The sequence below is a fragment of the Epinephelus moara genome, chromosome 18 (genome assembly GCF_006386435.1).
Source record: "Epinephelus moara isolate mb chromosome 18, YSFRI_EMoa_1.0, whole genome shotgun sequence".
NCBI lineage: Eukaryota > Metazoa > Chordata > Actinopteri > Perciformes > Serranidae > Epinephelus > Epinephelus moara.
Window position 1 is genome coordinate 26,108,760 of NC_065523.1, and position 17,287 is coordinate 26,126,046.

The 17,287-nt window shown below is 44.5% G+C and overlaps 1 protein-coding gene across 1 annotated transcript; it reads left to right on the plus strand.

Moving 5' to 3' along the window:
• Window positions 1-212: 212 nt before the first annotated feature.
• On the plus strand, window positions 213-15,875 carry srebf1 (sterol regulatory element binding transcription factor 1). The gene is made up of 19 exons (XM_050068679.1): window positions 213-603; window positions 4,073-4,663; window positions 5,869-6,044; window positions 6,149-6,286; window positions 6,386-6,604; window positions 6,724-6,838; window positions 7,097-7,254; window positions 7,389-7,605; window positions 7,691-7,875; window positions 7,970-8,231; window positions 8,511-8,677; window positions 9,055-9,223; window positions 9,341-9,449; window positions 9,684-9,793; window positions 10,985-11,117; window positions 11,269-11,434; window positions 12,567-12,782; window positions 13,390-13,501; window positions 14,105-15,875. Exons 1-19 carry the CDS (start codon window positions 498-500, stop codon window positions 14,323-14,325), a joined length of 3,570 nt encoding a protein of 1,189 aa, XP_049924636.1. The 5' UTR covers window positions 213-497; the 3' UTR covers window positions 14,326-15,875.
• Window positions 15,876-17,287: the final 1,412 nt, after the last annotated feature.

Genomic DNA, 17,287 nt, shown 5'->3' on the forward strand with positions numbered 1-17,287 from the left:
TAGAAGTATTTCGGCGCCGTTACACCAGTTTATTAAGTACCTTAATAATGATGTTTCACTGTACATTCTTGTGTTATATAATTCTGACACATGCTCCACATGCTGTCACCCCTTCAGTCAAATAATCAAAACAACCCTGAGAAACAGGGGACGTGGGAATCCAATACAAAGCCAGTTATTGGCTGACGCGCCTGTCAATCACAGTCGGCTAGGTGGGTTCTTTCGGCTGCCGCCGTAAGCAGGTTAGTGCTGAATGAGCCTCAGTGTTTGGCTTGGTTTGACAAGTTTCCCCGGACGATCATGGGGCTCGGAGTGAGTAGTTAGTTGACACATAAATTAAAAAGTTACAGGTCACTTTGCGCGTATTTTTTAACGAAGACTCGGGGTGTGATGCGTTAGCAAATGTAGGGACGTGAGAAGTTTGCGATTTTTCCCCCCTCGGAGCGATTTCAACAGCTATTCAAGTCTACATTGGAAAGCCAGACACAAGAGTGAAGATGAACAGCCTGTCTTTTGACGATCCCTCGTTGGATAACCTGGATCCAACGCTGTCGCTTAATGACCCCAGCGATATTGACACGGCCCTCTTAAGCGACATTGATGGTAAGAAAATGCAACAGTGTTTGACCGTTAATCCAGTTTAATGTTTGCTAAAGAGCTAAACCAACAACACTGCTTGTAACTTAAAGCTAACGTTACCTCCTGCATGCCATGTGTGTTTAGTTTGACTTGCCTCCTGTGTTTAATATCTAAAAACCTAATTTATACCAACATACACCGCAAACCTCACCAGTGACCAACTTACAATGCTTCAGCTCACAGCGTAGCTTCCATCAGCCATCACTAGCTAGACTAGCTAATGCTAACAGTTTAGCTAGCTAGCAACAGTAACGTTATTCTTCATTCTTTCTTTATAATGGAGGCAAGCAGAGGTGATAATAGGCTGGCTTGTTCACAGTGTTGCTTCTTGCACTATCAGAACTCATTTCCATCCAATAGGCGCGATACATAACCGATTATTAGATCATTAAAGCAGGTTAGCTGTGCTAATAGGTGAGGCTAACGTGCTGCTAATGGTCGTGAGTGCGCCCCGCCCCCAGCCTGCTCCACAGACAGAGGTTACTGTCGTTCATTCCTCCTTATTGAGTTCACAGTGCCTCAATTGACCGACTTCTCAAATCTTTTGTATATATTTTTGTCAAGACATAAAAAAATATTTTAACAATGTGCTCTGTTGACACCTTTCGGTTTTTCCTAATGTTTATTGTAAACGCGTGCTTGTTTGCATCTGCTGTAACGTTATTAACTGATAAAAACGTGTGCATTAATAAGGTTTGCTAAAAACTGCCGTTGTAATTTGAGTTTTTTGTGTGTTATGGTCGCATTTCCATCACTCGTTTGATGTAATGTAGGGATGCAGAGCAAGGGAAGCATTTAATTAGACATATCAGTGGTGTAATATTCTCAGTTTCCCACAGAGGCTTTACACTAATATCTTATATGTATTTTTATGATAATATTAGTGCAAAGCAACACTGCGTAAATTCTGGTTGGTACTGCATATTCCGGAGACGTGCTCGTCATCTTCCCAAATTTTGACCGACAGTAACCCTCGGTGATGCTGCTCGATGGTAACCTCGCGCGGAGCCACAGACAGCGCTCCCTCTCTTTCCTGTCTTGGGCTGATCGGCATAGCAAGTCTCTGAGACGCGCTCTGATTGGTCAAGAGCGATCACCTCATACAAAACACTGGACTACAAATCCAGGGTGCTGCGTTTCACTGCAGACACAACATACACACACAGTGTCAGGTTTTTTTTTTTGCATTATAATCCTGTTGAGCTTCATGAGGTCAAAATTAGAGGCTTGAACGCGATTTGTCAATTTGGTATATTTCAGCAGAATATAACAGTGCATTGAAAGCACTGATATGTCTAATATGAATTTAAAAGCATTAATACCACAGCAGTTTGTATGGGAAAAATATAATTAGCATCTCACATGCTTATAACATGATAATGGGGACGCTTGAGGCAATAGTTGAGAGACCATAATGTAGTAAGGTCGATGACTCTTTCGTATATTTTTGTCATCTTTTGTAGCACTTTAGCCCACAGCTGCAGGAATACTATAAATAGTCTGACGGCACATGCTTTGACTAACATTAATTCTAGATAGTATGATATATGTGAACCTGTTGGCGTGTTTGTCTTGTGTGCAAGGCTTTGCTGTGTTTATAGAAGTGTTGTTGAAATTATCAACACATATCCATTCTTATTTTTGTTTTGAACTCACTTTTTATTCCAACTTCAGCATTTTATACAAGCTATATAATTTTTTACATAGCTCACACGTAGTAGTACATAGTACTTTGATTAAATGTACAAAGTTTTCAGCTGCCATAACATCAATCCCGGTGTAAGACAAGTACGGTGAAGTGTTCAAGTGCAATAAGATGTTCTTGAGATTCAGACTTGTGAGGAATAAGAAAGAAAACGTGATACCAATAATAATGATACATAAAAAATAATGTGTGTATGTGTACATACAAATATACCTGCTTGACCACATATATACTCTTGAGTAAAAAGAGAAGAAATAAGGAGAGAAAAAAGAAAAAAATGTAAATAAAAAAATAGAGTGAACTTAAAAATATAGAAGTGAGAATAGAAGGGAGATATGGATTTTAGCTTTCCCTCACTGCATTAACAAACTCATTACAGGACTCCATGTCTTTATGAATTTGCAACCTAAATCCATATGTGATCCTTCCATCTCATACAGTTCCCATATTTTTTAATTCTGATGTTGTACGTTGGAGGTTCAGGATTCAACCATCTAACTGTGATACATTTAATCGCAGCCCCCAAGAGGATTTGTAATAGATACAGTTTTGCCCTCCTCTCAAACCTTTCAGGGATTGTTCCGAGGAGAATCACCTCTGGATCTTTGGGGATATTTTGATGCAACACTGCTCTCAGGGCATCTAACACGTCCTTCTAAAAGTTGCTTAACTTGGGGCAGGACCAAAAATATTAAAGTGGTTTCCGGTGTGTGGGCCACATTTCCTTCAACACTTGTCTGAATCGGATGGGGCTCACTGAGCTGTTTTAGCAAATCTGTTTCAGCAGTCATTTTCTGCAGTATCGATACACCAGTACCGGCCGCACTGTCTCACTCTCTTATTATTAATGTTTACTACAGTCATTCTGCAGTTCTCTGGTATGAATCAAGAAAAAAAAGTCATCATTGTCCCATTAAAGCCTTTTAATATGTATCTTATAATTAATTCAACCATTGTTTATTCAGGGAAAATTGACTGAGCATTAAGCTCTTTTACAGCAATGCCCTGAGTTAACATTCAAATAAAAATATATCCAAAATGTATCCATTCAAATTCAATTTTGGTTCCTACTAAATCCTGGTTCTAAAACATTTCATATTTATTGATTATGAAAAGCAGCAAAAATGTGCTTCAGGCAAAAACTGCTTATATTCTAGTAATTTCAAACTGCCCCGATAGTCTTTGTCACAAATTAGACTATTCAGTATTCCCCATTTGTGGGGAAACTGCTAAATAAAGAAGAATAGAAATATTCTCCTTTTTTCACCAGTTTGAATTATGAATGTTTTAGTCTTTATTTGCTTTCGAGTTTTATATTCTGACATTGGTTTTGGGGGAAAATGATGCATTCTTATTGCACGCTGCAGTGAAAGCTTTGTTTGTATGTCCCTCTTACGTGAAGTTATTTGAACACAGTGATCATTTTTGCAGCTTTACTACTCTGTAGTAATTTTGAGTGCTGTTACACCATAAACAGTGTGCATGTGGGCTGGTGCATGAGTTAGCAGTATAGATGGAAAGGCAGAAGATCCAGTTTGCTATGGAGAAGTTGTTTTCAGTACTCAATAAGCCAAACTGTAAACCATGCTTTTCAAGAAATGTCCAGGTGTCCTACATTTAAAACTAGTTCCAATTCAGAGCTGCAGATTTCTGTTATCTTGGAAAGTTATATTTTTTCCTACTTGGTCAGTCGCAGTGACGATTTCCGTTCTTTCTCCCCCTCCTCAGACATGCTACAGCTCATCAGCAACCAGGACATGGAGTTTGGAGGACTGTTTGATAACCCTCCATACACAGCACCTCCTCCCAGCCAAGAGCATCCTGGTCTGACACAGTCCATCACCTCATCTGCCCTTCCAACCGCCACTACCACACCTCCAACTCCACCTTCATCTTCCTCTTCCATCCTAAGCAGTAGCCCCCACCTGGATGCACTCCTGGGCCCTCCCATCACCCGTAGCTCATCCACCCCGGACAAGGCCTTCCAGCCTCCCACCTTCCAGCAGTCCCCCCTGGCCCAGGTGCCCAGCTCCACGCAGAGGCAGCAGCCGTCATCCCCACAGCAGGCTCAGAGCCTCAGACAGCCCCAGTTGGAGCAGCCCCAACCCATTCTCAGCCCGCCTGCCACGGCTCAGGCAGCGTCACCTCATGGCTCACCAGCACCGAACCCAGCTTTCAGCGCCACACCCCAGGCTCTCTTCACCTCGCCTGCTCCCCAGACTCCACCTCAGCCTCAGCCTCAGCCACAGCCGCAGACACAACTTCAGGCTCAGCCCCAACAGGTCCGGACCAACTACAGCAACCAGAACGGCTACACAGGTAAGCAGTCTCTGATGATGATGCCTAATAGAGATCTTTTTGAGTTCTTTAAACTAGTATTAATAGTTTTAGATGGATAACAATACTAGTCCTAGTTTAGTTAAAAGCAGAACTTCTTATACAAGTGTAGTTTGGAAACGCCACTGCACACCAAGATGTCTCTTCACATGTATTGCATTTACCAAGCTAGGACAGCAGGCTATTCAACCTCAGCTGATCTCGTATCCAAATCCTAATCTAATAGACTTTGCTCGGCAGCATGAAAGTCTGTGAACTAAATGAAAATGCTTTGTCTGGGTGGCACCCATTGTATATGTACATATGGCATAGCTGCATATCTGCCGCAGCCGCGTCCACTGAAAACGTTGACACCTGATTGTTGCAGGGGGTTTTTGTAGTGGGTGAAAAGTAATAAATTAAACACTGCTTCTGAATTGTCTCAGAGGCAATAAATCTTTATTGCTCCTTTAAAACTCCCTGACCCTGGTACTGACAGGTGATCTCAGCGTCTAGCCCAGTTGGAGCTGATAAGGAACATATGGTGACACACTGAATGTTGCTATCACTCATGTCCAGTGAGATTGTGTGTCACCTATTGGCCTACAAACAAATAGATAATGGCTTGCACAGTGTCAGGTGTAGTAGAGTTCTATCAATAACCAACAATAAATAATGATGTGTTTAAACCAGTACAAATATCTAACATTTTCTCAGCTTCATAGGTCAATACCAGAATGTTTTTGTCTTAGTACAAATGCTGGTGTAGATATTATAAGCTCTAGTGTGAAGGATTTAGGCAGAAATATTGGCAGAAATGGAATATAATATAAAAAGTATGCTCTTTTAAATGTTGAATCACCTGAAATAAAGAATCGTCGTGTTTTCGTTGGTAACATGTACAGATGAAGTGTATTTGGTGGCCCATTATTTCTTCTTGTAACATTTTCAACTACAGACTTGCTGTAGAGATTTGTTGTTTGAGTGCTGGAATGTGATGCCACTCAAATTTCTGAAATGCCCAAATGATTAACAGTGTATAAAGAATACTGGGACATTTTTGTCATGCACCGTAGAACTAGATTTAAAAGTTAAATCAAGTGTGCAGTTGCTAAAAAGCAGGTGTAGGTTGCTGTCATGGATATTTCTTACAATTATACACGCTTGAGTTAAGGGCTGACAACATCTTTTGCACTCTAATTTTCCAGCTGGCAGTCCCAGCACTGTGAGCCAACCCACCACCATCCTGTCATCATCACCTCCAACTGTTCAGCCAGTCACCATCCAGGCTCAGCTCCAAGGGCTGACCACCACTACTCCTCTCCTGGCCACGTCAGCGAGCCCGCCGATTCAAACCATCGCACCACACGTACAGCAAGTACCTGTAAGTGTTTTAGACTGGCATTGAATGAGCCTGAGTGGACTTAGTAAATCCTATAAAACCAAAAGCAGAGCTGGGTATCTTTACTTGTATGTGTGTGTTCTCAGGTGTTGCTGCAGCCCCAGTTCATCAAGGCTGATTCTCTGCTGCTGACCACTCTGAAGCACGACCCCTGTATTGTCACTACTATGGCCTCTCCCACATCGCTGGCCACCACCACCCCAGTACAGAGCACTTCACTGCAGGTAGGCACATCACATGCAAGTCAGTATTAAGAAAAGATCACTGTGCATTCTTTAGGTAACTGTCTTCCTTATTTTCTGCCACCTTATTTGCATCTTCAGGCTTTTATGGGCAGTGGCACCATCCTGACCACGGTGCCCGTCATGGTGGACACTGAGAAGCTGCCCATCAACCGCATCGCTATCACCGGCAAGCCAGCAGGCCAGCCGCACAAGGGCGAGAAGCGCACGGCTCACAATGCCATCGAGAAGCGCTACCGCTCCTCTATTAATGATAAGATCATCGAGCTCAAAGATCTGGTGGCTGGCACTGAGGCCAAGGTAGGGAAGAGTATCATTTAATTTTATTGCAGTCTCTCCATGTTAAAGAAAAATCTGGCAATCAGCAACATTGACAAGAGGAGCCTCATCTTATATAATTTGTTTGCACTTTCTCATAGCTCAACAAGTCTGCAGTGCTGAGGAAAGCCATCGACTACATCCGTTACCTGCAGCAGTCCAACCAGAAACTCAAGCAGGAGAACATGGCTTATAAAATGGCAGCCCAGAAAAACAGTACGTGCTTAAAATCTCTCTCTCTGCTTTATTCCATAATGGCTCCACTGCAGTTTATTTCAGCTCCTTGAAAATAAATCATTCAGTTGACCTTTTTTGTGATGAGGTCTATTGATAGCTACTGTTATCCCGAAAGTGAAATTGGTCGTCTGTAGCCTCTGAGTAAGTGGAATTGAAAGTTGAGGATGTCTTTACTTTTGTTCCACTGATTGACCCTCTAACTGCTCTCCGCGTCTTTCCTTTTCCTCTTTCGTCCAGAGTCTCTCAAGGACCTGGTTGCCATGGAGGTGGACGGACCAGCTGATGTGAAGAACGAGCTGCCCACCCCGCCAGCCTCTGACGTGGGCTCCCCCACCTCTTTCTCACACTGTGGCAGTGACTCAGAGCCTGACAGTCCCATGGGGGAAGACACTAAGGTATGTAACTCATCAAGATGCATACAGTATAGTAGATAGTCAACAGGTTAAATCCTCAATCAGTCACTGCTGTATTTCGTCTATGTCTACACTTTTGTCTCATAAATCTCTCTGGTCTCTGTTCTGCTCATCAGCCGAGCGTGGGCGTGTTAGACAGATCAGCAGCAGGAGGCAGCGCTGGCGGTATGTTGGACCGTTCCCGCATGGCGTTGTGCGCCTTCACCTTCCTCTTCCTCTCCCTCAACCCGCTGGCTGCCCTGCTCTGCTCATCCAGCAGCAGCTCGGCTGGAAGCGCAGCCACCACTGCCACCCATCATGCAGGAAGAACCATGCTGGGTGTGGAGATCGCAGGTAAAATGAGCTGTTTTGAGATGATGTAAGGCGCTGATTTCAAAATGATGACTCCAAAATATTAAATGAAATGTGCTCTCCGTAGCGGACTCGTGGGGCTGGATGGACTGGATGCTGCCGACTATACTGGTGTGGCTGCTCAACGGTATTCTGGTGTCAGGGGTTCTGATCCGACTGTTAGTGTACGGAGAGCCTGTCACCAGACCACACTCTGGATCGTCTGTCTTGTTCTGGAGGCACCGCAAGCAGGCTGACCTGGACCTCGCTAGAGTATGTTTTTTTGTTTACTCAATACAAACAAATCCAAATTAAATATTATTATCTGTTGTTCCTCATCATCACTGATCTCTTTCACCCTCTCCAGGGAGATTTCGCCCAGGCCAGTCAGAACCTGTGGACCTGTCTAAAGGCTCTTGGTCGTCCCTTACCCATCTCCCAGTTGGACCTGGCATGCGCCGCACTCTGGTCCCTGCTAAGATTCTGTCTGCAGCGCCTCTGGGTGGGCCGCTGGCTGGCTGCCAGGGCCGGAGGGCTACGATCTGACCGCCCCCTGAAGGAAGACGCCTGTAAAAGCAGCCGGGACGCCGCTCTGGTTTACCACCGCCTGCACCAGCTTCACATGACAGGTTAGTCGGTGGGAAAAACCCTGTTTTTAAATTAAATCAGTGTGGGAGACTGAACACTGTAGGGTGGCTCATTGAAGTGACAGCATCTCAGGTGATTAAAGAGCAGCCCCCCTTTTTTTGCTGGAAGAGTTGGCTTATGCTGATTCAGTGCCAATTACAGGTTTATTGACTGTTGCAGAACCTTTTTAGGATTATTGCATCGCTGTTATTCTTTGCAAAATAGTGTGATTAAAGAATATACACATGTAACTGTTTCTTGTCTTATATATGTGCACACAGGTAAGCTGAATGGTAGCCACCTGTCAGCGGTGCACATGGCTCTGAGTGCGGTGAACCTGGCAGAGTGCGCTGGCTCCTGTCTGCCTGTAGCCAGTCTGGCTGAGGTCTACGTCTCAGCAGCTCTACGGGTCAAAGCCAGCCTGCCAAGGATCCTGCATTTTACCTCAGTAAGTACCCTTAGTCTGCACATGCACAGTCGTCTCGCTCAGTCATTAATATTGCACACATTTAATATTGTATGCAGATGTTTTTCCTCGGATGCTGTCAGAATGATGCACTTGAACTAGGGTTGTTAGGGTCATCTATTCTTGCCGAACCGTCACAATACGGGGGTCACGGTTCAGTGCAACAATGCCTGTTTGTATTTTCAGTACCATATTATTGGAGATGCTTTTCAGGTTTTGTTGTGACCTGTTGCCTTTTAGGAAAATGTTAATTCAGTTTCAGACTTGCTGAAACATCAGTAGTAACCTATATTATGTGCAAGTCTGTCGACATTCAATTGAAGAACTTAACTGACTACTTTGTTTTTCTATTCTGATAGCGTGTGTTCCTGAGCAGCGCCCGCCAGGCGTGCCTGTCATCCAGTGGCAGTGTGCCTCCAGCTATGCAGTGGTTGTGTCACCCACTCGGTCACCGCTTCTTTGTGGATGGGGACTGGGCTATTCGCAGCACTCCTAAAGAAAGCATCTACAGCCAGGCTGGCAATACTGGTTAGTGCGGATAAAATGTAGTACACAATTTGTCACATAAAGCCTAAACTCCTGTTTTGCGTGTGCACACTCAGGCAGTGTATTTGTCATGTTAATGGTGTGTTGGTTCTCTTACAGTGGATCCTCTGGCTCAGGTGACTCAGGCGTTCAGGGAACACCTCCTGGAGAAAGCTCTGTACTGTGTTGCCCAGCCACACGAAGGGAAAAGCTCAAACCAGGGCGAGGGGTGAGGAAACTAAACACACTTCCAAATACCAGTTTTTGATCCCTGTTCACCTCACTGAAATTTGTGTACCACTTTGATAGTATTTATGAGAACTTCATAGTTGATTTACTGTTTGACAATAAGCAATAAGGACAACATAATGGGCTATTAAAAAATAAACTGGTAATAATATATTTTAAATTGTCATTATATGTTCACGTGGCGGCAAATTAACCAGTGCGTGTCTCTGCTCAGGGAGTATGCTGATGCCCTGGAGTACCTCCAGCTGTTGATCAGTGCTTCAGATGCGGCTGGTGCCACCTCCCAGTCTTTTGCTATTGGCTCCAACATGGCCACTGTGACTGGTAAGTCAACAACAACGCCGTCAACAACGCATTAATTTGTCTGGGAAGATGGACACCAATTACTGTAAAGCAGAGTCCTGTAACGGGTCAAGTACCTGCCGGATAACTTGCAAAAAACCCCACTTGTGTCTCTTTGCATTCGTTGGTAATCACGGGTCGGGTCATGGGACTTCTGATAACGGGTTGGGGAAGGTCTAAATTTGGATTAGAGATAATTACGGGTAATGGGTTGGTTTTGGTACTGAGCTTTGCAGGTGCAGGTGTGCAAAAGTGGACTGGACATACATTATATCTTGAAAGCTCTGAAAAACCAAAGCACGTTTTTAGAGTTTAACATCCAAACACTTTAGTGGCAGCTAATGAAAGCAGTTTTTGACTCTCAGCCCAAAGACAGCTTGTAAAACTTTGGCAACCAAACACTCACCGCCCGAAACCACTTCTGCTGCTTGAGTACATCGACAAATCCAAGTGTAGATTCAAGGCTCCTTACTTCATTACTGCTTATCTTCCCCGAGAGAATTGCATTTGCTTGTCCCGCATCTTTCAGTCACCTGCCCCGACGGTTCGATTTCCTTAATGTGCTCGCAAAGTAAGAAGCGGTGAGATAAAGTTCATTTTTACACTATTGAGATTGAGTAGCGTGATTTCCTCGGGGTTGACTTCCACCCTCCCACCGCTTCCCTTTGTCCTCGCTGATCACAGATCTGAGCGAAAGGGGGCTAGGTGAAAGGGAGGCATCCTCTAGATTGCTTCATCTATCTTCAGCGCTGTCAAATCGGTGATCACCTTGAGAGGAGGGAGGGGAGGGGAGCCTGTGCAGGGATTTTAATAGGAGACTTTTCTTGGCAGAGCCTCAGGTTGCTCATAGTGTTGGAAGTCAGTGTGTGTGTATGTGTGTGTAAGTGTGTTGCCCAATGTTAAATGGAGTAGTTTTCCCTCATGAGGGAGTCGTCAAAATGGCTGCTTTCTCTCAGCATGTTGTGACTATGCCAGAGGGTAGAAACAGATTGATTCAGAGGTCAAATTACAGACAGCAGCTGTCTGTGTGTGTTCGAGTGCATGTGTGCGCGCACTCTAATGCATGTTAAGTGTGAATGTGGGCAGTGGGGGATTCAAATATTTGCTTGCTTGTTTGTTTGTTTGTTTGTCCGCGGGTGTCTCGCCTTTGACTGTTGTTGTTCCAACTTCCAGGCTGTGACCCCCACTCCAAGTGGTGGTCCTCAGTTGCCGTGGTGATCATCAACTGGCTCCAAGGAGACGACACCGCGGCAGAGAGACTGTATCCAACTGTTGAGCACTTGCCCCGCAGCCTGCAGAACGCAGAGTAAGTTGGAACGTACACACACACACACACACACACTGGAGCCTCCGCAGCCTGGCCCGAGAGTGTGTTGCGTAACTTTTGTCTGCGGACACACACATTTCCACTTCTTTAACCTGTGTCCTCTGTCTCTTTTCCCCCCTCGCTCTGTCAGGAGTCTTCTGCCCAAGGCATGTCTGAACACATTCAGAGCTGTGCGGGCGCTGCTGTCCAAGCCGGAAAACTGCCAGCTGAGTCTGAGCTACAGCGACAAGGCCAGCGCCCTGCTTCGAGACAGCCTCAACCTAGGACCACACTGCCACAGCTCCAGTTTAGACAAGGTACACGCACACACGCACACACATAGGCACAAGCACTGGCAGATTTGCGTGCTTTAAAGTCAAGTTTGGTGAGGACACATTAGAAATATATATAAAAAATAAGTACACACGAATGCACACAGTGACAGATGTGCCCACACATGTGCGTGTATAAAATTGTAAACAGAGAAAATTGCCCACACATAATCACTTCAGTACACACACACACACTTTACCACAGACTGCGAATCCCCCTGTAGCGTCTCCTCCCTGTGATACGGCGGTGTCCTACCCTCTGGCGTTCAGCAGATGGTGATGCTGGTGGATAGGTAGCTCAGTGTGTGCATGTGTACGGCCAGAGCTGTGGTGCATTGTAGTTGCATTGCATGTGTGTCTCAGCGGAGTGCAATGTACCTGCAGTGCAACACAGAGCTGGGCCACTAACAGAAGAACACGCACGGGGGGGGTGTAGAAGAGTGAAAGCTCTGTTTATTATTTATCTGGTGATCATTCAGAGTAGGTAATGTTTGTTTTTTTTAATGCAAATAATGACACATTTTATTGTGAACTAGAGCTGCTATGGTGAAAGGAAGTGTCTCAGCAGTGCTATTGGTGGTATTACCGCCATTTTTTTCTTTTTCAAATAACTTCATCTCTCTAAATTTAAATGCTTTGAAAATTAGTGTTATTGTTAGGCTATATTTAGGTATGTTGTTGCTTTTTAAACAACAAAAATGACAGTTTTAAAACAAATTAAAAACATGCTTATTCATAAATGCCGAACACAGAAAGGAAATGAGGCGCAAAAAAGGGGCGGCACCCTTTTTTTCAGCTGAGATGCTTTGGTTGTGTCTGGTTGCTATGGTGAAGGAATATCTAGGGAAGTCAAAATTTCGGCACAAGGTGGAGTATCTGTTTGCGCTGGATGAAGGGAAGGCTGATGCACGCAGGGAGAGACGATGAACCCACCAGTCTGTGCAGGTTCAGTATTAGAGTGCTTTTCAGCCCTCTAAATGGTCTCAGAGAGGTGACTCAGCATTATTTTTGCATATGTTAACACTCCAAGAGAACTCCAACCCCTTTGAAGCGAACTGAACTGTATCCTGATCCTGATCCAGAACATGTATCCTGATCCATCCATTTCTCTCTCTAGGTTATCCAGTTGCTCTTGTGCGATCTTCTGTTGGTGATGAGGACCAATGTGTGGCGCCTGCAGCAGCAGGGGGCGGGTCCTGCAGGGTCAGGGACGACTGGTACCAGCGGCCCCGCGGGGGTCCACCAGGCCTCCCCACCGGAGCTCCAAGGCTTTCAGCAAGATCTCAGCTCCCTACGCAAGCTGGCACACAGCTTCAGGCCTGCAATGCGGAGGGTACGTACAACAGTCTTAGTCACTACGTTTTAGTCACTTAGCTCATGCTAGTGCTTGGTTAGACTCACAGCGAGGGAACAGTTTGGGGGATTCATTGTCTTGCTGACATGCAGGTGAACTTTCATTTCATCTAGACTGTTCTAACCTGATTTCCTCTCAGTCTCACACACACGCAGACACAACATGATTGGCAGACACTCAGGGAATTCTTAAAACAAGATGAACACACCTGCGCAGCTCCGACACTTAAAACCATGACTCATCAGAATGTGCCCTAAAATCCTCATAAGCCGACGTGTGGAAGATCGACACACACAGGCATCACGACAGATTCTTCCATGCTGCACATACCTGCCACGATGACAACACATATACATCCAAATTTGTCCTGTGCACATATTTGCAGGCAGTCCACGGTACAATTCTCTGTGGAAATTAGCTGGGAGGTGTTGCAACGCACACATACACACACACACACCCCCGAGGCGAGTGTTTAGCAGCGTTGTTCACAAGGCTTCAAAGTCTCTCTGAGGTAGAGCTGAGCATTCTGTATGAGTCATCATCCCTCCACCTCCTCCTCATTACTCTTCCCTCCGTCTCTCTCTAGTTGTTCCTTCATGAAGCTACAGCCAGGCTGATGGCGGGGGCCAGTCCCACCCGCACACATCAGCTCCTGGATCGCTCGCTGCGACGCAGGGCAACGCCCGGAGCCAAGACAGGTGTGTGTGGATGTAGTTTTGTTGGGTTTTATTTTTTCATCAGCTCCGCACGAGTAATTCTGTCTGCAGGTGGAATTGTTTTCTGAGCTTTTTTGCTGCTTTTGATATTTAGATTTTTTTGTGTGTGTAATTGCTGTATCTGCTGTTCATGCATTGCCTGTTCAACCTCATGAATGTGGCAACATCATTTGTGACTGATAAGATGAGTTCAGGCTCTCAGTGTCTGTTTATTGTGCTGTTTTAGTTAACACATTGTTTTTAAGAGTTAAATTTGTACCAAGCTGCAGTTTGGTTGCACTAAAGCAGATTTAAAACCTACTAATAAACTTCAACTTTAGATGCTGCCGTTCGCTAAGCATCAGTTTGTAGGTTTGTGTCTTCTGCCAACTTTTAAATAAAAGTTGTAGAGAGCTGAGAGACGCTGAATGGCTGTTATCAGTTGCACTTATCTCAACATCTACTTTGCCCAATTGTCCACGACACTAAATCCCATCAGTAATTAAACAAGAAGCAGCTGCAGTCTGCCATTGGTGGCTGATGACATCAAAAATCTCACCCGAAAACACCGCGGTAACAACATCCTTTGTGTCTTTCTGTGTGCAGAGGAGTGCGAGACGCGGCCAGGCCAGCGGGAGCAGGCTGAGGCAGTGATGCTGGCGTGCCGCTACCTTCCCCCCTCCTTTCTGTCGGCTCCCGGCCAAAGGGTGGGCATGCTGGCGGATGCGGCCCGCACCCTGGAGAAGCTGGGAGACAAGAGGACCCTCCACGACTGCCAGCAAATGATCATCAAGCTGGGCAGCGGCACCACTGTCACCAACAGCTAGAGAGACGGGAGGGGCTGAGGGACATGCATGGACACTGTATATAGAAACATCTCTAAAATACACAAACCGATGGAAAAATAACCCCCCGCAGACACAACAACCACACGGCCTCTGGCATTTTGGCGTGCAGCTATTGAACAGATTTATTAAACTCTACAGATTCATATCAAAGTGACAGGATTTTTCTTCATGGACTGTCCCTCCCACCACCTCAACCCCCCCATCAGGAAGCACTTGTAGAGTTCGCACTCTTGTTGCTATGGATTATTACCATAATAAAGGAAGCATTTTTTTTCTCTGTTACCGAGCTGAATCCCCTCGTGAGATTGCAGTGCCGCAGTTTGACCACAGAGAGGAGCCATCACGTCCTCTTAGTGGACGATTCAGTGTGAATGATGTGAGTGTGTGTGAAGCATGACAGAGATATTTGCCCTGCACTTGTTCAGTATAGTCCCACCCCCGATCTTTTTGACAGAGATGCACCTTCTCCAAGGCAGGAGTACCCAGTGGGTTGGAGCGCCTGATTGGCTGCAGAGTGAGGTGTCTCGTGTTCGTGGGAGGAAGAGGACCAAACTCGGATTGGTCTGACCGTGGGCTCGTTCAGTGGGAAGCCACTCCGCAGGTTCAAATAGTGTTAAAGTCGAATCTCGTTTTTACCGTTGATAATCTGAGGAGAGGTGACCCGCTCTACAAGCTCCGTGTCTATCTGCACTAGCCCTGCGAGGCTTATTTCAATGAGATAATAAACATGGCTTTATGAAGTTATTTTCATAGGTCATTTCTTGTTTTGCTGTGTACATATTTTAAAATGTATTTATAATCTGAACTTTGATTAAGCAGTATTTTGCATAAGCAGAGTGATAAATGCTTATTTTCTTCCCCTGAAACCTGTTTATATCTGGTAGCTTTCGACCGGGGCCCAAATAATGTAGTTACTGTACTGTGTTGCCATGCCGACGGCCGTCAAAATGTAGACGGTATCAAGTTATTTGCGTCACGTCGTCTGACTCGATTGACCTTTTGCACTGTTGCACACGTATGCAACTATGATATGAAAATTGGCAGCGCCCAATTCTGGCATCACCAACAGACAGCTGAAACTCTCAACGTGAACCTTTGGCACTTTTGCAACAGGTTACATAACGACAGACAATTTCAAAATCTTTTTTTTTCCAAAGAGGGCCTGTAGAGAATCTCCTGGTTTTCCTTTGTAGCTCCATTATGAAGAGCAACACGTGCTCTTTCAGTTATTGTAGTTTCATGCTCCTAGAGAACCACCATTTCTTGATTTTTAAAGACTGTAAAAAAAAAAGAAAAAAGACTTTGGCATGTGTGTTTGTCCCAGGACCAGTATGTTTTTTTATAGTGCGTCTCTAATGTGAAAGACTGAAAGACGTTGGATTGAGATGAATGAGTCGCAGCCATGTCTAAAGGTTTTATTCATGTGTTCTTTCACTGACATCTTTTCATCTCTTCCGTGTTCTTTGGTTTCATCCTTTTATGATGTAAATATTAAAGCCTTTTGTAAAGAAGAATACAGTGTTTCCTGTCGTGCTTTCTGTTTTCAAAGGCGCAGTGTGTAAAATTTGGGGGGATTTAGTAGCATTTAGGAGAGGATCGCAGATTTCAACCAGCCGAAACTTCCTCTGACTAGAATTCTTAATTGTTGACACAGGATAAAACAGTTCAACATTGCAAATCAGCATTTGTAGCCCAGCTCCTGATCATTTGTGCTCACCTTTTTTCTCTAGTAACTTGAGATCCAGATGTTCAGGAGGTTTTTACTGTGAGCCGAATTATCCGCAGAGGTCTCTTCCTCTCCAAAACAAACGGACCCGGTGATTTAAACTGGTAAAACATGGAATAAAGCAGTTTCACGTTACAAATAACTGTTTTCACAATGCTGATTGGTGGCCGATGCAAAAACACCAATGACCCCAATGACCCTATCTAGAGCCAGTGTTTATGTTTGACGAGGACCCGCTCCCTATGCAGATATAAACGGCTCATTCTAAGGTAACAAAACCATTACAACTCTTACTTTTTAAGTAAATGTTCACTAAAGAAAACATTATATTACATGTCTGCCAATATATCCCTGTAAATCCTACATGCTGGACCTTTTAATGGGGGTGAATACCACATGTCATCATGATGATAATAAAAATAAAAGTATCCCTCCACTAAACTTTAAACTTATGCAAATAGGTTAGATAGGATAAAACTTTTGCAATAAGTTTTTACAAAGAAAAAATGTGTTTTCCAAAGCCCAGTTATTTTCCTCAAACTGTTTTTGTAAGTTACACAAAGGCTCAGTCCTTGTTGCAGCGGTTGCAGGCTCGCCCCCAGCACACGGCCCCCCACCACACGCTCCCTGACCCACACCAAGCTCACCCCATCACCCAAGGCCTGAAAAAAATAGTCCTTAAAGAAACAGTAAAAAAAGTTAATTGAGCAATAGTTGCAGTTGTAATGTGCTTTCTGAAATGCACATTGTGAGAGTATTGTATTTAGTATTGTTAGAAGTTGCTTGTATTTTTATGATTTAAATGCTTAACTTTTTATTTAAGGAATTGTATGTAAGATTTAGGGGGGGGGGGTTAGTGGTGTCTAGCAGTGAGGACTGCAAACTGCAACCAGCTGAAACTTCTCCTGGTTTGAATTCCTTCAGTGTTCAGGAGGTTTTTACCAGGAGCTGAATCATCCACACAGGTCTCTTCCTCTCCAAATTCAAACTGGTGATTTAAACTGGTAAAAACACTGAATAAAGCAGTTTCACATTTAAAAAAAAAAATCACTTTTTCCGACATACTCTTGTCATGGAGGTGCGAAAGGCCCTATCTAGAGCCAGTGTTTGGTTTGACTGCTCTGGGCTACTGTAGAAACATGGCCGTACAACATGGCAATCTCCTTAACACGAGGACCGACTCCCTACATTAATATAAACTGCTCATTCTAAGGC

Excerpts from the sequence above, each read along its gene's own strand:
- srebf1 (XM_050068679.1), top strand. The coding sequence starts at position 498 with ATGAACAGCCTGTCTTTTGACGATCCCTCGTTGGATAACCTGGATCCA. Across the intron at positions 6,287-6,385 it reads TACAGAGCACTTCACTGCAG|GCTTTTATGGGCAGTGGCAC; the intron begins GTAGGCACATCA and ends TTGCATCTTCAG. Across the intron at positions 12,783-13,389 it reads TCAGGCCTGCAATGCGGAGG|TTGTTCCTTCATGAAGCTAC; the intron begins GTACGTACAACA and ends GTCTCTCTCTAG.